A 20,530-nucleotide genomic window follows, 5' to 3' on the forward strand; every position below is an offset into this window, starting at 1 on the left:
TGTGATGATGGTTACACAGATATACGCATCTGTCAATATTCATCAAAGCGTTCACTTACATGCGTAACTTCATCATATGCAAACTAAACCACCATAAAGTTGATTTTTAGAAAGTTATAGACTCAAAAGTTAATTCTCCTTTAGTCTAAATTAATATAGACTTACTTGGATTAAATGACTTTATAAACTAGTAATATTCATCAAGTATTTCATACATGGTACTAAGAGTATAGTAAAATAAATGTGAAATACGTAAGCCATAGACTTAAAATATTGTTTCACTGCAAATATTTTCTGCTCTCTTCATAAGCTAAGGAGTACTTATATTAACGTTTTAGCAAAAGCTAACTACTGAGTATCAAGGTCTTCTTAATGCTTATAGAAAGTTTCAAGAGTTACCCACATGATAATCTTTTAAAGAGTGCGGCCATCTGGTCTGGTTTGTCAAAGCTGGTCCTCATTTGTGTTAGCACATCAACATTCTCCACCACAAGTTTCTAAAAAAAAAAGAAAAGAAAGAAAGAAAGAAAAAAAAATAAAGATCCTAGGTTAGGCATAGACCACCTTGTGTTAATAGGAGCATGCTTGGAAATCATAATCCAGTAAAGTAGGAAATACAATTCATGAAATCCGGATGTTCTATGCTATATACTTCTGTTGGTGGTTTAATTAAAGAATCTTAAAATTATTCACATAGGATTAATGTTTTTCTTCAGTTTGCAAATTCAAGAAGGGAGGATGGTTCAGGAAAAAGCAATAAAGATATGCAGTAGGATAAAGGATTACCTAATGCTTAAACACAGAACAGCATCAATAATAAAAAACAGACACTGAAGTGGATATAGAGAGCAATAAATTCCAACCAAAATAAGAACTTGCTAAAGTTAAAGCTAGCCAAAGATAGCCTACAGTTCATCACTGGATGCATACAATCAGAGGGAGAATAACTTTTGGGGTATATACCACTTCATGGGGATTATAATAGAGCGAGGTTTCCCACACAAATTATAAAATGAAAGTGTTAACTATCTACCTTCTCTTTCAGAGACCACTGAGAAAAAGAAGCGAAGAGCTAAAAATAAGGGAGAGGAAGAGTAAAGGATAGTTACTCAAAGAAAAGTATAACTCATTAAAGAATGTTTTTCTTAAAAGGTACTTTGGAAAAGTAATTTAGTTTAAAAATTAAAATAAAAACAAATATAATTAATTTGATTCTGGCAGAGATAATGCCTATATATGAATGTGGAGAGCCTTGATGTAGTATTTAAATATCCAGGGAGGAAGCCTAGTATATTTCAAAATACATACAAATCCAAGCTTCATCCTTAGATATTTCAATTTAGCAAATCTGGTTGCAAAGATTTAACAGCAAACATACTGTTAAAATGCCATAAGGGTTTTGTTACAAGCCAAAGGATGATGGTAACTGACTTAAGAGAGCATGAAAACCTATTCAGAAAATTTATAAAAATCATTTTCCTATACTAGTATGAATTTTGTTTAGGTTACTTGATATTACAGGTATACCTCAGAGATATTGCAGATTTGGTTCCAGACCACTGTATTAAAGCAAATACTGCAGTAAAGCGAGTCAAAGGAATTTTTTGGTTTCCCAGTACATAAAAAAAGTTATGTTGACACTACACCATAGTCCATGAAGTGTGTAACAGCATTATGTCTAAAACCAGTGTACATACCTTAATTAGAAAATACTTCATTGCTAAAAATGCTAACCATCATTTGCACTTTCAGCAAATCATAAATCACTGATCACTATAACAAATATAATGAAAAAGCACAAAATACTGGAAGAATTACCAAAATGTGCCAAAGACATGAGCAAATACTGCTGGAGAAATGGTGCCAGTATACTTGTTCGACACAGGGTTGGCCACAAACCTGTAACTTGTAAAACTACAGTATATGTAAAGTGCAAGGAAACAAGGTGTTCCTGTATTCACATTATTTGTCTTCATGCTCCCAAAGAGATACATATTTCCAGTCATATCTGTTTGCTAAACTCAACTTCTACAGTCTCTGATTATAGTATCTGCTCCCTCCTGGGGCCAATTCAGTATCTGTTCCATGCTAAACCTTGATTCAATCAATACACACTCAAATATATGCTCAACCCTGACAGTGGTCCTGCACCTTGAACATGATACCACATGTATCACTGAATCAGACACCACTGAATTTTAAATGTACCATTATCTTATATGGCATTAAGGGAAAAAAAGTTTTTTTAGCAATTAAATTGATATAATGTTTCCAATCAAGTGACTTTAAGATACCTATAATTTCAGAAACATTAATATGTAATAACTATGTTTTAGAATCAATAAATTGTAGTGTATATTTAATGTTAAAGCTACTGTGATCACCTTTTAGCTCTGTACCAACCAATTTACAAACAAAACCATTTATCTGGTCTACACAAAAGAGGTGTTATTCCAGTTTTACAACTGAGGAAACTAAATGAAGGCTTAGAGAAATGAGGTAACTAGTCCAAAGTTGTAGAGATATTAAAACAGTGAGTTTTGGAATTTGAATTCAGGTATTTCTGATTTAAAAATCCATGCTCTTAATCCCTAAAGAAATGGTTCCCAATTTTTAGTGTATGAACAATCTGGAGGACTTATTAATTAGAACACACATTGCTGGGTTCTGGTCCCACAGATTTTGATTTAGCAAGTCTGAGGCAGAACCAAAAGTTGTGCATTGTTAAGTTCTGAGGTAAGGCTGCTGCCACTGATCTGAGGATCATACTTTTTACAAATTACCCTAAAATATTTGTTTGTACATTATTCCTTAAAAAAAAAAGTTAATGATATCTCCACTTAAAAAATAGTTTACATATTAAAAAACATTTTTTTCCTCCCTCAACTGCATCCTGAAACAGAGCTCTCTAAATATTTTAGGCCATTGATTAGTATCACTGGCAAATAGACCCTAAGCTGGAAGTAATACTAGTGAATACAAATCAAGTGAAATATATCAACAGTACTAAAAATAAATTTGGTTTTCAGTTAATAAGAAAGTGTTAAATTCTTGGCATAACTCATATTTAAATTTCCTACTTCATTTGAAAAAAAAAAGTCTTCTATGAAGAACTAGAAGAACTGATCTGTAAAATGCCAAAAAACGATTCTTTTGGCAGGATTAGAAGGAGACACTGACTCAATGGGCACACCACCAAATGAAACACTTCAAGAATTTTAGTAGGAAAGAAGACTGGCTGTTTTCTTCTCCAAAGAGCAACGAACACATTTTACCATGAATATGCATGCACAGTGTTGACTATGTCTGACACATGATTTATTCACAACCATTAAATATAAAGAAGTTCTCCTTTTTTCTGACACATAAACTTACTCTTTGAAACAATGAAGGTCATCTTTAAGATAAAAGAAAATATGTGACCACATATTTAGTTGATGTCAAGTTAGATTAAACGTGAAAAATAAAAACAGAAAAATAAAAGCTAAGAAGTTATAGAAATTATCTTAAAAGAATTATAATTCTCTCCAAAACATTTTATATACCAATTTAATTGTTTATTTATTTTTAGAAATCTCTACACCCAATGTGGAGCTCAGACTCACAACTCTTGAGATCAAGAGCTGCATGCTCTTCCAAATAAACCAACCAGATGTCCCTTTATATACTAATTTTAAAAAGATAAAAATGCGGGGCTGGCTCAGTCAATATAGTATGAGGCTCAAGCTCAGTGTTTGATTTCAAACCCCATATAAGGTATGGAACCTACTAAAAAAAAAAAAGGATAAAATGCTATTAGAGGCATCCTCATGTTCTAATGTGAAGAGTGTGAGTTACAATCTCTTCAGAGGGATACTTGGCAATATTAGAAAATATTTAGACATCCCTATCTTTTGATCCATTTTCAGAAATTTTTCCTATGCTCAAATTAAGTTTATAAACTATGCGGAAGTGCTGGTTAAATGTCGAGTGTTTTACACTCTAAAACTCTTCCAGAAATTCACTAAAGTGAAAGGAAAAGAATGAAAAAGAATAAATCCACAATAAATAAGAAAACATTACAGGAAACAAGATCAAATGAGAGAAGTCAACAAACTTCTAGAAGATGGAAACTGGACCAAAGAATAAGTAGAGGGGAGAAATGTGACCCAGCAAATTCCTGCAGGGGAGATACGGTAGAGAAGGCAAGCTGATACATGCCTTTAGGACCCAAGTAGGATGTAAAAGTTGTAGGCAGTGGCACAGAAAGACTGGAAGATGAAAACAAGACAGTTATTACATGTCTAAATGGGAGGTTGTCACACACCTCTCACCATCTTAAGAAGTGATGCCATTTACGACAACTCTAAAATCAGGAGCAAAAGTTGACAGGAGGAAGAGAAGGGGCAGAAAATGACCCGAGACAGCCAGACAGATGTATAAAAACTCCTACCTCCACATTCCAATGATCTCTAACAGACTTCTACTCTCTAGCTGGAGGTTACTGTTTTTGAAAAAGGACTGTAGGAATCATTTGAAACCTATGATGAAGATACCTTCCTCCAAAGAGTATTTGTTAGCTTTTGTCAAGCCCTTTGAGGCAATACTAATCTAGGACCACCTTAATCCAAGTTTCAGAAAACAGATTCCTTGGTCAAAAAAAGCAACACCATAACGGCTGGAGATCCTGGGCAGGGGCAAATCATTTCCAGTTCATGATTACCCTGCAGATACAACCCTTTGGGGGTATATGTGTAAAGAAGGTCGAGAGGAATTTAAACAGATTTTCCACTCTCCACTTTAGCAGGCTTTTTTACTACAGAACCCCACCAGTACACAAGGCCACAAAACCTACGTATTACTCTCACAAATATTGCTTCTAGATAAGCAAATGTCCTCAGGTCAAGGGTAGCTTCCAGTGCTAGCCTTATGTCTCTGAGTTCCCACATTCTCCTAATTTTGGCCTACACCTTTTTCACTTCTTTAAAAGAAGAATCTTTATATCTCTCTCCAACTTTTTAAGTTGTCTTTAGGAGAAAAGATGGTCTAAATAACCTAGCCTATCAATACTTGAAGCAAATATTTGTATACTATTTTGTTTCTGTGTTTTCATAAATTAGGTCCTTCTAAGGAAAGTAACTTTATACGACATTTAAAAATGTAAAACAAGTAGAATCATCACTGAGAGACTGAATACTTTCAAAGATTTATCTCAATGGGACAGAATAGTACACAACACATTGAACTTGTCTATGCGATACACCAATGTATTATAAGATTTCTTACATTATAAGATACAAGAATATACATGGAAGTATGCCTCAGCATTCAGAGGCTAAGAAAACAAAGTCATAAATAACATCTTCTCCAGTTCTTAATAATATACAAGTAGTTGAATCCAGATAAAACTGGATTACATCTTGGGGTTGTTAAAAAAGGATCTGTAAGAAAATGGCTGTAAAGCACTGTGCAATTCCAGAAAATTGAATCATTAGGACTAGCTTTGTTTTGAAGAAACTTAAAGGTAAAGGCACAATGCTAGAAATGTAAAGCTTTCATATTTATGGCTGCCTACATGAAGGAGCCTTTTGAAAATATTTAAATCAGGATTTACTACTTCAGAAGTAAAAAGGTAAAAACAGGAAGTCCCTAAATACCAAAATATAATCATGGTTTTTAAAAAGTCTTCCTGTAACTACAACTTCTTGTCATTAATAAAATATGCAAGTTTCTATGAAGATAAAATGAAAACTCAAGTAAAAAAATCACATGGATTTCCCAAATGCTAAAATCTATGAAAAACTACATGCCAACAATTTGAACAACCTGGAAGAAATGAATAACTCTTAGAAACCTATAAACTACCAAAACTGAAACAGGAATAGGAAACTTGAACATACTGATAACCTGCAAAGAAACTGCATCAGTAATAAAAAAATCTCCCAACAAATGAAAAGTCAAGGACCAAACGGCTTCACAGGCAAATTCTACCAAATATTTAAAGAAGAGTTAATAGCTATTCTTCTCAAACTATTCCAAAAAACAGACAGGGAAGGAAAACTTCCAAACTCATTCTACAAGGCCAGCATTACCCCGATAACAAAACCAGATAAAGACTCCACAAAAAAAGAGAACTACAGGCCAAAATCTTTGATGAACACAGATGAAAAAATTCTCAACAAAATACCAGCCAAGAGAATCCAACAACACTTTACAAAAAATCAATCACTACGATCAGGTGGGATTTATGCCCAATATGCAAAGGTGAATCAATATTTGCAAATCAATCCACGTAATACATTACATCAATAAGGAAAAGGATAAAAATTATGTGATCATTTCAACAGATACAGGAAAAGTATTTGACAAAGTATAACATTCATTCTTGATAAAAGCCCTCAACAAAGTAGGAACATACCTCAACATAATAAAGGTCATATATGAAAAGCCCACAGTGAACATGACACTCAATGAGGAAACACTGAGAGCTTTTCCCATTAAAGTCAGGTACAAGATAAGGATGTCCAATCTCCCACTTTTTTTCAACATAGTACTAGAAATCCTAGCCACAACAATCAGACAACAAAAAGAAAGAAAAGGCATCCAAATTGGTTAGAAAGAAGTAAAACTCCATTTGCAGATGATATGATACTATACATAGAAAACCCAAAGACTCCACCAAACACTACTAGAACTGATAAAAGAATTCAGTAAGGTCACAGCATACAAAATCAATGTAGAGAAATCCACTGCATTTGTATACACTAATCATGAAGCAGCAGAAAGAAAACAATCCCACTTACAATTGCAACAAAAAATAGTAAGATACCTAGGAATAAACCTAACCAAAGAGGAGAAAGATCTATATTCTGAAAATTACAAAACACTGATAAAAGAAATTGAAGATGGGGTGCCTGAGTGGCTCAGTCAGTTAAGCATTCAACTCTTGGTCATGATCTCAGGGTCATGATCTCAGGGTCCTGGGATGGAGCCCCATGTTGGGACTCCATGCTGAGGAGGGAGTCTGTCCTTCTCCCTCTGACTTTGCCCCTTCCCCAGCTCACATGTGCACGTGTGTCTGAGCACACACTATCTCTCTCATAAATAAAATCTTAAAAAAAATGTAAATACATGTCATGTTCATGAATTGAAGGAATATTGTTAAAATGTCTATATCACACAAAGCAATCTACACACATTTGATGTAATCTCTATCAAAATACCAAAAGCATTTTTCATAGAACTAGAATAAACAATCCTAGAGAATTTATATGGAACCACAAAAAATCCCAAATTGCCAAAGCAATCATGAAAAAGAAAAGCAAAGCTGGAGGCATCACGATTCCAGACTTCAAGTTATACTACAGAGCTGTGGTCATCAAAACAGTACGGTACTGGCACAAAAATAGACACACAGATCAATGGAACAGAACGGAAAACCCAGAAATGAACCCACAACCATATGGTCAATTAATCTTTTGCAAAGCAGGAAAGACAGTCCCTTCAACAAAAGGTGTTGGAAAAACTGGACAGCAACATGCAAAAGAATGTTGCAACCTATCTATGTACACTATATACAAAAATAAATTCAAAATGAATTAAAGAACTACAAAAAAATAAAAAATGTAAAAAAAAAATGAATTAAAGACCTAAGTATGAAACATGAAACAATTAAAATCCTAGAGGAGAACATAAGCAGTCACCTCTTTAACATTGGCTGTAGCAAGTTCTTTCTAGCTACGTCTCCTGAGTTAAGAGAAACAAAAGCAAACATACACCATTGGGACTATATCAAAATAAAAAGCTTCTATACAGTAAAACTAAAAGGCAACCTACCAAATGGGAGAAGGTATTTGCAAATGACATATCTAATAAAGTAATATCTAAAATACATAAAGAACTTACACAAACCAACACCCCTCAAAATAATCCAATTAAAAATGGGAACAACAGACATTTCTCCAAAAAATACATACAGCCAACAGACACATAAAAGATGCTCATCATCACTTATCATCAGAATGCAAATCAAAACCACAATGCAATCTCACTGTATACCTGTTGGGATGACTAAAACCAAAAACACAAGAAACAACAGGTGTTAGCAAGGATGTAGAGAAAGGAGAACCCTCTTGCACTGTTGTTGGGAATGCAAACTGGTGCAGGCAGCCACTCTAGAAAACAGTATGGAAGTTCCTTAAGAAAACTAAAAACAGAACTACTCTATGATACAGTAATCACACTACTAGATATTTACCCAACAAATACAAAAATACTAATTCAAAGGGATACATGCAGACCAATATTTATAGCAGCATTTTCTACAATAGCCAAATCACGTAAACAGCCCAAATATCCATCAACTGATGAATGGATATAGAAGATGTAGTCTGTGTGTACACACACTGGAATATCACAGCCATAAAAAAGAACAAATTCTTGCCATTTGCAATGATGTGGATGGAGCTATAGAGTATTAGGCTAAGTGAAATAAGTCAGAGAAAGACAAATACCATATGATTTCACTCATATGTGGAATTCAAGAAACAAAACAGATGAACATGGGGAAAAAGAGAGAGAGGCAAACCAAGAAACAGACTCCTAACTATAGAGAACACACTAGGGGTTACCAGAAGGGAGAGGAGGAAGGATGGGTTAAATAGGTGATGGGGGATTAAGGAGTGCTTTGGTTGTGGAGAGCACCAAATATTGTATGGGAGTGCTGAATCACTAAATTGTACACTTGAAATTAATATTACGCTGCATGTTCACCAACTAGAACTTAAAAACTTAAAAATAGGGCAGCCCCAGTGGCTCAGCGGTTTGGCGCCACCTTTGGCCCAGGGGCGGATCCTGGAGATGGGGAATCGAGTCCCACGTCGGGCTCCCTGCATGGAGTCTGCTTCTCCCTCTGCCTGTGTGTGTCTCTGCCTCTCTCTCTCCCTCTATTACTCTCATGAGTAAATCAATAAAATCTTTAAAAACAAAATAAAAAATACATTAAAAAAAACTTAAAAATATTACAGTATAGCTACCGAAAGTGTCAACATAATCTTTACCTGTACTAGTAAACATAGTATCCAGAAAAGGTAAGTGCATCTTCACTAATCGGATCTCTAACTAAAGTTTATTCTCAATTCAAGGCACTATTCTCTAAGGATGAGACAAACAATTTCAACAGAATTTGTACAGGGGAGACTAAGCATCAGTATATTTCACATGCGGAAGACAAAGGCAATACACTACAAAAGTTTTTAAAATATATGAAGCGTAATTTTGTCAAAGGCAATCTTTACCTCTTGATGTTAGAATAAAAAACAATCAAAAATCGCTACTTAGATACTGACTCAACAGAGATATGTAGTTAACTAAAAAGACTGCCTCATTTTCAAAAATACCAGACCATCCTCCTGGAAAAATGTAGTATATTTTCCTGCATCATGTAAGCGTGGGTAGATGACTGCTTAGATCCCTTTCATTTCTAAGAACAGTCTAGCACAGTACTAGTAGGATAAGCTCTAAGTCTAGATTGACTAGACAGGTTCAAATTTTAGTCGTACCACTTCTAATAAGCATGTGAACCTAGACAAGGTACTTAATATTTCTTGGTTTTATTTTTCTAGTTTGTATATTAGGAACAATACCAGTTTTATTTAAGGAGCTTAGAAAAGTCCTGGAAAAAAGTAAAAAGTCAAAATAGCTACCTATTTTTATTTCTATACCCAACAAATATTTAGTGCATACTTTCTATGTGTGGATATTAATTTAGTACCAAAGTTTTAAGAGAGTTTATAACTGAGACTTTATTCTAGTGACAGGGACATAAACAAATACCTGACATGAGAGTCACAAGTAAGATACACAGGAAGCTGAATAAAGAGAATAAAAAGTGATGCTTGCTATTTTACAAAGTGTGGTGAAGAAAGGATATTCTGATAAGGCAACATTTGAAAAATACATGATGCATATTACGAGAAAGTAAGCTAAGACAATACCTCAGTGAAGAGTATTTTGAAATAAGAACAAGTAGGCCAACCACGCTGGGTGAGTTAAGGTGAGAAAAGTGAAAGGCTAGCTCTATATTCCAGGCTGCCTTCAGTACTGTTAAGGACATCATGCCTTTGAACTCTCATGGGATATGGATACAGAGATCTAAATAGGCTAATTTCTTCTACTACATGACAATATTCAATCTATCACATTAAATGGCAAACAAGCACTAAAAATACTTAAGAATTCTAAAAGTACCTATTATTCAGTCTGAAATAAAAAATAGCTGGTGCAAGTAAAATTCTTTTCTAGAATTCAAGAACAAGAATATCTTGTCGTAAAAAAAAAAAAAAAAAAAAAAAAAGAGTACCTTGTCCTAATTTTTCTCTCCTACTGAAAAGAACACAAGAAAGTATGTTGAGAAATTTGTTACCTAAGAACAACAGGATGGAAAAGAGATCATGTATTTAGAGGTGAATGAGTCTAATAAACAGAAATTAGACTGCCTGTAAAGAACCAAAATTGTCAAATGTTTATGTCTTCAAAACTATATCAAGTATACAGCTTATGTATTTAAAACCCATATTACAAAGTATCTAAAAGTTAACTTTTATACAAAAATTGCAAAACACTCTTTTGAAAAAGAACAGTAAGAGGATAATGGACATGATGAATACCAAGTAAGATTTATTTAACGTTTATTGTGGGCCAAGGACTAGTCTCAGAACCCAAGTATCTGATATGTATTATCTCATATATTTCTCTCAAAGTAAAAGTTTAGGAATTTAAACTTTGCCCAATGTCAAAGCTCCTAAGTGAGAGGAATGAAATTCAAGATAATTTCAGTCTCGAAGGCTTGAGTTCTTGGGGCACCTGAGTGGCTTAGTCAGTTGTGTGTCCAACTCTTGGTTTCCACTCAGGTGATGATCCCAAGGTCATGAGACGGAGCCCTGCATCAGGCTCCATGCTCAGCGTGGAGTCTGCTTGAGATTTTCTCCCTCCATTCCTCTCCCCACTCATGCACTCTCTCTCTAAAATAAAATAAATAAAATCTTAAAAAAAAAGCGTGAGTTCTTAAACACTGGGTAATATCACCTCTCCTTTTAGTCACAGACTCTTGCCATCTATTTTATTCATTCAGTAAAATATTTCTCACCTTGCCGGAACTGACTTATCCCATATATTTGCTCAATTTTCAATAAATAAGATTATCACATTTAGACCTCTCTAAGTGCTACATTTAAAATGCAAGCTACTTAACAGTGCTATATACTATATTGCTAGGAAATTAAAAATGCAAGGCACAAGTAACCACCAAAAAATTTCACAAAGGGCATATCTTTCTACAATTTGTTTTAAGATTTTATTTTCTCTACACCCAATGTGGGGCTCAAGCTTACAATCTCAAACTCAAGAGTCTCACACTCCAGCAACTGAGCCAACTAGTTGCCCCTAAAAGAGCACATTTAAAAATATGCCTCTTCTATTTTGTTTGTAAGTTGAAAAGTTTTAGTGGCTCAAATTCAAATTCTTTCAAACACTTGAAAGCTACAAACTAAAACTAACTCATTCAAAGTAAATCACCTTGACACTGGGATATTTCTAAAAGGCTTTTTTAAAAAGTCATTTAAAATGCTGTTGCTTCAGCTCTTTTACATCTTTAATAAAATGCTAAGCATGCTCAGAGCACCTGGGTGGCTCAGGGGTTGAGTGTCTGCCTTCAGCTCAGGTCGTGACCCCGGGGTCCTGGGATCGAGTCCTGCATTAGAGAGAGCCTGCTTCTCTCTCTGCCTGTGTCTCTGCCTCTCTCTATCTCTCTCATGAATAAATAAACAAAGCCTTTTTTAAAAATGCTAAGTAAGCATTCTAAAGACATTTTTTTTAATCCAGCGTAAAGGGTATAAGATAATTTAAAAGATTACTTAGAAAAGTGAGCCTAGGGATGGCCTGACTGGTTCAGTTGATAGATCATGTGACTCTTGATCTCAGGATCATGAGTCTGAGTCCCAAAGTGGGCAGAGAAATTAAGATTACTTAGGGAAAAAAAACAAAAAACAAAAACCAGTGAGCCTAATAATGTTTGTAATATAATCTGTGGAAAGCAATACATTCAAACTACAAATTTAAATAAATGACTTTAAACAGAAACACCATGGTACAATAGAATAAAGACGTGACCAACGGTCAAGAAATCTGAGTTTAGCAAGTCATTTCACCTCTCTAGGTTCTCAGTTTTTTCTTCTGTAAAAGAGAGAGTACTAAATGAAAATGCTATTGAAAGGCCATGCTAGGGGCACCTGGACGGCTCAGTAGCTGAGCGTCTGCCTTTGGCTCTGATTGTGATCCCAGGGTCCCAGGATCGAGTCCTGCATCAGGCTCCCTACATGGAGCCTGCCTCTCCCTCTGCCTGTGTCTCTGCCTTTCTCTCTGGGTCTCTCATGAATAAATAAATAAAATCTTAAAAAAAAAAAAAAAAAAAAAAAGGCCATGCTAGCTCTATAATTTCATTTATATATGAGAACTTTCATGTTGGGTTAAAGTAATTAACATTCTAGGCTTGCTGTTCATATTCTTAAAATGTTTTGCAGGAAATAGTTTTAATATTTCAAAGCTAAAACCGATAAAGACTATATTACCTTAAGTTCAGCAACTTGTGATGAAATGTGCCACATAAGGCTCTCACTTAGGAACTTCATACCATATGGGCCTAGGAGCTCTGATAACGATCTCATTTCTGAAAGGAAATGTAATTAATTTTATACTTTGACAGAGCAAACACTTTCAGAAAACGAATGTTAACACACTGGAATGTTTCATTATAGAAGCAAATTATTAATGCAAAAATCCTGAGAAGTCTCTAGAATAAACAAGGTAACACAAAAGCAAAGTAAGTCTAAGATATAATGTATGATTATGCACTGAATGAATTAAATGAAAACAGTCATAACAATCAAAAGCCAAAAGAATCGAGGTGTCTTCACTCTAGAGAACATGTCCGTTTTATTCACCTGATATGTCAGAGTATTCCTCTGCATTGAATGTTAACTCATTTTCTGTAGGTAAGTTCACAAACGCTTTCATTGCAGGGAAATAAGCTATGTGACCATTGCTGACTTGTCTTAACAAAGTTTCCAAATACCTAAGAAGAAAAAGTAAATTTAAAATCAGGAGAAATTAAGTCAATACTTATTATGGTATAAATTCCTACATAAGTTGACTGATAACAAAAATGAGCACTTATTAATAAAAAAAAACTTCCCTAAGCAGTTCGTTACAAAGAAACTTTGTATCACTCCAAATTTCTAAATGTGCTTACCAATTTGTGTATAGACTTGTGATGGTTGGTTCTCCATGACTGTCTAAATGTTGTGTTTGTTGAAGAAGAACGTTGTTAAACACTCTTGTAATGTCAATTTGCACATAGTTTTCTATGGACTGTAGTACAGTCATATATGCTCTTACACTTGTTAGAAGCTCTGATGGTTTTGCAATTTCCTGTGTGGCTTGATTATACATAGTCATTCCAACAATTGACCTGTTGGGGGTGAATAAAAGAACTGACTTTTCCATTTATTAAGCAGGCCATTTAACCTACTGGTAGCAAGAACATTAATTTTAAAGACAATTTGTTACAAAGCCATGAAATTACTATCATTATCTCCAAAAAAAATGAACACCTAAAAGCTACAATAAAGTAGAAATATGATTTTAAAAATTCTAAGGACATCAATATTAAAAATGATTTAAGGATAAAGAGGGCTTAAAAAAATTCCTTAACAAGATACACTGTCTATAGCAAGTACAATGGATTATTTAATCCACAGCTCAAATTTATCTGGCACTCTAACACACCAGTAAGCTTTATACCGATCATTCTCATATTTAATAACTCTACTATGTAGTTATTATCACCACCATTTCACAGATTTAAACACCACCACCACCACTACCTAAGGCTCAGAACTCAAGTAAACTGAATAAGGTCACTTTGTTTGGAAGTAGGGGGTCTAGGGTTTGAGTCCACATCTGCCTGACAGTGCTGCCACTCAACAAAATGCACAACAGTCAAACAAGGCAACAAAAAACCTCCCATGTTGTTTTTTAATCATTTGCAGCACACAAAACACAGTTCTGTTATATTTATACCCCAATGAACTATAAGCCTGAAAGGAAACACAAATTTTGAAAATACTTTCCTACCTGTTCTTTTCCTATGTTGGCCACCCCATCTTACCATCTTTAAAACTCTGAGCTTTGGATCTGTAAAGATCTTAAACTTGTGTTTGTAAGGATAAATCCTTAAAGACAACATCAAATTCCATCAATAGAAACAAACCCCAGAAGATCAACTCAAGGCAATAACTGCTATCCTTGCATATAACCCCTCAAGTTCCAAGACTGTACTCAAGTGATCAGCAAAAATCAACAAACTAATGCAACCTATTGTTTTGGCATGAAAATCTTTCCCAGGTAAACAAGTTTACAGCCTTGCTTTGATTCTGATAACTAAGTAGATGTTTTGTCAAAAGAACATCTGTTTCTCTATGGATTAACAGACCAGACTACTTACAGAAGGAAAACAAGGGGGGTGTAAAGTCAACCCTATCTTCCACCCACCATCCTCTCATTCCCACCGAGTTGAGAATAATAAATACCAGAGTGCATAATGTCCCTTTGGTTTAAAAACTATTCTAGGTTTCACTGTCAGAATGCCTGCCTTACTAAAGGATAGCAAAAGACAGTCTTTGTTTAACATCTCACTAGGCAACTGATGACTTAACACACAATTTAGTACCCACTTACATATTCTCCTATTTTGTTCTCTAATTGTTGTAGCCTTCTCACAAACTATAGCTCTAAGCTTTATACTATTTCATTACTACTTACAGGACCTAACACAATGTCAAGCACATGGTATAAATACTACTTGTTAACGACCACAAAACTGAAAAATCTTCAGCTAAATTTTGTTTTATAAATTGATGTTCAAAGAAAAACTTCTCAAATCAATCAATATTTTCTTGAATAAATACATGTGTAACTTTAGAAAAAAGCTGAAGCAACATTTATAAAACTGAAAGGTTTCTGATATCACATGCAATATGACTTCAAGAAACATATATAAGACTTATAGAACTCTAATTAGGGGTGCCTCAAGAGTCTAGAATTCTACTGACCTAAGAGCATACATGTGAACTCAGAAAAAAACAAGATATCATCTAGTCCTGATGGTTTCAAACATTTGACTGTGACCGACTTATAAGATATGTATGTGGCATCATGACTGGGTACATATATACATATAAGTGAAAAATTTCATGAAGCAGTATTTATACTTACTACATGCAGTGGATGATTTTTTCTATTCTTGTTTCTTTTCCTTCCCTGCCTCTTCTTTCTTTTTTTAAATGTTTACTACAACCTTCTACATTGATTTCATGACCCGACTTGGTTGCTACCTACCAGCTGAAATATACTGATTCGCTTCAATCTTCTCATTTTACTTATAGGGAATCTAAGGCTCACAGAATTAACTGGCTTGTCCGGTGTTAAAACTGGTTAATAACAAGTATGGGACAAGAATCTGGGTAACTTAAGTGATTCCTAGTTCACCACTCTCTATACTTCCCCATTCATTATTCTTGATACTATATCAGTTCTACTACTACTTTTCCTCGTAACAAGGATATGAAGTACATAACAAATTCATTAACTGAACCAACAAAAAAGTTTGTTATTCTTTCTTACTTTGTAAAGCGGATTTCCAGATGAGAAGTCAAATATTCTCGTGGGGTAAAAGTATGTTCCCAAACCACCATGTTTGGTACATAATTTATAGAGAAACACAACTCAGAAAGTGCAGTGTGCAATTTATCAAGGCTGAAAAAATATTAATGAACAGTAAATGAAATGTTCAATGTTTCATCATAAAAATACAAAATTACTTTTATAAATGTATCAGATCTCATTTGGGGATAATAATTCCAGAATTCAGTATTTTTCTTCCTAAATTGACAAGTTCAAAATCTTTAAGGATATCACTAACATGAGAGCAGTTTTCTAAAGACAGTATCACTCATTTGTTTCTCCATTCAGATGACAATTACATTGATTTAATATACAAGAAAGTTTATTACATGCTCATAGACAATCTTGCTGTACTTTCTGTATTGGAGGACGAAAGTTGTCTACAAAATGGCAAACAGCTTGCTCAACATAAAAAAAGCCAAGAAGTAAGAAATTTACTTTAAACAAAACAAATGTTCATCCATTATTGTCCACCAATGCCTACCCTCCAAAAACACAATCCTTAATATCTAGTCTGATATACGTACTATAAAAATGATTTATGTTCTAATACAACAATATGCCAAAATAAAGTCTCAGATTACCTGCTTTTTAATAAATGGAAAATTATGGATTACTTATAGTGTATCCTCCCAATTTTTAGACAGATTTTTGGCCTTTTGCATTCATTATATATAGACAAATATTACCTATTAAATGAATTTTCTTTAAATCCAAAATTTTCAAAAATCCAAAATCTGTATTTTGGAAATAAGCACTAATTATTCAAATACACAAAGGTAAAATAATAGTAATAATAATGATGATACTTAATGACAAGAAATGAAGAATTTACAACTATGAGCATTCCCTCAGTACTAATGCCATACAAAAAGTGAAAAACTTCTACTTGTAACAAAAAGATACAATAAAATTGGATGGCTTACTTGGTCACTACCAGCCTGTTTTTCCTCATACTCTCAACTCCTGGCTTTTCCCTTTCAGGTTCCCCTTTCTTACCAGTCTGTTTTTTTGACTTCTTATTCACTGCTTGACTAATGGTTTTGGCACAATGCTTGGGCAACAACTAAATTTAAAAAGAAATTAAATCTTATATTACACCAATTATTTTGAAAAAACATTAACTATTTAAGCAAATCTCAGCTGAATCCAGACAAGGTAGCAAATAGCATCTAGCACAAAGAACAGAGGCATATGTGAGATGCAGTTTACCTACCCAGGTCAGGGAAGTCACACAGCTTGGTAGAAAACAGAAATAGGTAAATCTTGTGTGAAGAAAGCTTCATAGAGTAAGTTATATCAAAACTAAAGTTTAAATGGTAAGTAAAAACAGACTAGACAAGCAAAGAATGAGAACATTTTACTGGAAAGAAAAGTTCAGAATTTAGTGAGAACTACTCGGTGTTAAAACACCAAGTGAAGGGTGAAGTAGATGGTTTGAGCTATGAGGAAGGGACTTGAATGCCAAGCTAGAGGCTGGATTTTAAACAGTAAGACAGTGGCAAATTTTTAAAAACCTAAAAATGATGTTTTATAAGAAGAGGTAAGGAGATTTACTAACATTTTAACAATAAAAAAATTACAACTGCCTAACACTTAATTCTCTTGCCTTCGTACACAAAAGTCCTGTCTGTAAGGAAACACGTAAATTATTACCTGGTCACTAAGAGTACACTGTTCTGTGCAAATATCAGTGATGAGATTTCGAGCTTGTTTGGCCATTTCATCCAAGAACATATTACATAAAGAAAGACTGCGATCTCCAATATGATGTCGCTGTCAAAGCCGAATGATAACAATAATAAAAGTTATAAGAAAGTAGCTTGAATTAAAATATTTTTTTAAATAAACACGGAAAATAAAGTTAAAGTCCATTGTACACTAAGGAGTGGTAGTAGAGAATGTTCTAGATTACTTTTATCTCTTAGAACAACTAACCTATCATACTGTTTTTACATAGTTGACATAAAATAAATATTTGGTGATTATACAAGTCAAGCACAATTGGGGAGATCTTAGAGGACCAGTAATTTCTTTACCATGAAAAGCTATTAATCTTCAATTTTTGCAAGGTCCTACATTCGTTCTTATTTAAATACTGAACCATCAAACAGAAGATGTGAAAGAACACATTTAGAGTAATGTTCTCTAATCTTAACTGATACACACACACACACTATATATACAGATAAATGTAAATCTTGGCACAAAAAATAACTTGGTAATATATAAACAAAAAAGCTTAAATATTTAATTAAAATTGTGAGAAATCGTGTCAATAAAACAAAGTCACAAGACATTCAACTTGCTAAAATCAAACTCCCCAACCCAGAAGAGATAAAAAGCTGACCATGCATTTTCTGAACACAACAGCGGAAAAAAAGAATTATTATTTTTATATTATGTTTAATTTTAAGGAGATTTTATATATATATATATATAGAGAGAGAGAGAGAGAGAGCACGCCACACACTCACTTAAATCCATCCATCTTTCTCTATAGGAATCTGATCTTTTTAGTTTTGGTGGGTGCCATAATAATTTAATAGGTTTTTCTTGTCAATGGTAACTAGAATGTTGAGTATATAATGCAATAAAATTTTGTATTACACTTTTGCAATACTTTACAAAGAGATAAATTTTTGAAAGTTTACCTTACCAAATCTTCCGTAATTACATAACAAATATACCGAGAGTTTACATTTGGTATTTCTATGTGCTAAAACAAATGCAATATACAAGAATATAAAAATACTTCAATACCTAAAGTAACAGTTCCTAGATCTATCATGATACCTTAATGTATTTTATTCTAAGCACCACTGAAAATTTTAATAGGAAACCAAACCAAAAGGAACCTCCAGGACAGATACAATTAAATATTGGTTTACATAAGGAAAGATTTCAAATAGTAAACATTTAAGGTTTTATGTAACCAAATTCTGACTCCTGGAAGATGAAACATATCCCTTGCTATCACTTAATTCCGAAAAAAGACCACTGAACTAGCATTTCTTCAAACTTACTAGACTTATTTAAAATACAAATCTGATATCACTACTCCCCTTCAATGGCTCAGAAATGCTGAGACTGGGTGAAAAACAGAACAAATAGTCTCTTAATATCACAAAGTCTCTCCATGATCTGCCTCAGCCTCGGGCTACAGTGCTGAGAAAGATTTTAGGAAAACAATGTCAGAAGTGGAGACCATTTAGGAGACTACAACAATAATCCAAGAAAAAAGATGTGGCTTTGACAAGGATGAAAAGAGGGAGGAGTTTGGATAAGTTTGGATATATATGAAGCCAAAGGCAGAAAAGGCTTCAAAGGATGATGACTGAGTAACGTGGAGAATCAAGTTCTATTCTGGACATGCTACATGTCAGATGGCTAAAAATACCTGATCCAGAAAATGGAGATCTTTCAGTAAAGGTCTGGAGTGGAGATAAAGACCCAGGCAACATCAGCAATATGCTAACTGAAATAAGCCAGACACAAAAAGACATATACTGCATGGTTCCACCTATATCAACTACCTAGAATAGGCAAATTCTTAGAGACAGAAAATAGACTAGAGGATATACCAAGAGTTGGAGGGATGAGAAGTTCAACTTAATGATTACAAAGTTTATCCTTCGGGTGACAAACATTTTGGAAATGGATAGTGGTGGTGGCTGTACAACACTGTGAAAGTAATTAATGCCACTGACTAAACATTTAAAAATAATTTAAATGGAAAAGTTTTATGTGATATATATATATATCACATATATTAAATATATGTATATACATATATTTTTAATTATAAGGTTTTTGTTTTTAAAGATTTTATTTATTTATGAGAGACACAGGCAGAGGGAGAAGCAGGCTCCCAGAAGGGAGCCCACTGTGGGACTCGATCCTAGGACCCCAGAATCACGCCCTGAGCCAAATGCAACCACTCAACTACTGAGTCACCCAGGTGCCCCTAATTACAGTTTTTTTTAAGAGAAAAAAAGAATGAGAGTCCAAATTGCTGAAGATCTAAGTGCTTTGGTGAGAAATGTTTACTTTCTCCATATGCAACAGACAACCACTGAGGATTCTCCCAGAAGGAAAGAGACTCTGGTGGCATTGTATTAGATAATCTTAAAGGCAGAAATACTGAAGGCAGGAAAACTATTTAGCAGTACATGTGGGGGCAGCCCGGGTGGCTCAGCGGTTTAGTGCCACCTTCAGTCCAGGGCGTGATCCTGGAGACCTAGGATGGAGTCCCGCATCGGGCTCCCTGCATGGAGCCTGCTTCTCCCTCTGCCTGTGTCTCTGCCTCCTCTCTGTATGTGTCTCTCATGAATAAATAAATAAAATCTTAAAAAAAAACAAAACAAAACAGGAGTACATGTGAAGAGTACTGCAAATTTGAGCTACAATAGTCACAAAAGCAAAACTGAGGGTAGAGGGTGAATTCAAGAAATGAAACCAGACAAAATTAAGAAGACTTCATGGGTGATTGAATGGGAAGGATGACTGAAGAAAAAATTAATAGTATACCTTGGGTATAAAGCTCAAGGAAAGAATCTATTACATCTAAAAAGTCTAAAATTTGCTGGCGTTGCTATCCCCTCACAGTTAATATTCCTAAAAGCAATTCCTCCTAAACCTCTTGCAGGCTAAGTTCTGTCTCAGAGTCCCCTTCCAATGCACTGAGGAATACAATCTGCAACAGATGTTACTTAATGCTTAAAGACATTAATAATGCTACTGCTATTTGTTA

At 34.3% G+C, this 20,530-nt stretch overlaps 1 protein-coding gene across 5 annotated transcripts in view; it reads right to left on the minus strand.

The window, feature by feature from the left end:
- Positions 1 to 20,530, minus strand: part of NCKAP1 (NCK associated protein 1) — a 103,338-nt gene that overhangs the window by 17,084 nt on the left and 65,724 nt on the right. For all 5 annotated transcript variants that reach the window (XM_025460420.3, XM_025460419.3, XM_025460418.3 and 2 more), the window contains 7 exons: positions 17,434 to 17,553; positions 16,704 to 16,843; positions 15,718 to 15,849; positions 13,286 to 13,504; positions 12,978 to 13,108; positions 12,606 to 12,703; positions 404 to 497 (listed from right to left, as the gene is read on the minus strand). In XM_025460420.3, the coding sequence (XP_025316205.1) occupies positions 404 to 497; positions 12,606 to 12,703; positions 12,978 to 13,108; positions 13,286 to 13,504; positions 15,718 to 15,849; positions 16,704 to 16,843; positions 17,434 to 17,553 (934 nt within the window). The remainder of the gene's footprint in view (positions 1 to 403; positions 498 to 12,605; positions 12,704 to 12,977; positions 13,109 to 13,285; positions 13,505 to 15,717; positions 15,850 to 16,703; positions 16,844 to 17,433; positions 17,554 to 20,530) is intronic.

This window comes from Canis lupus, chromosome 36 (assembly GCF_003254725.2).
Source record: "Canis lupus dingo isolate Sandy chromosome 36, ASM325472v2, whole genome shotgun sequence".
Taxonomy (NCBI): domain Eukaryota; kingdom Metazoa; phylum Chordata; class Mammalia; order Carnivora; family Canidae; genus Canis; species Canis lupus.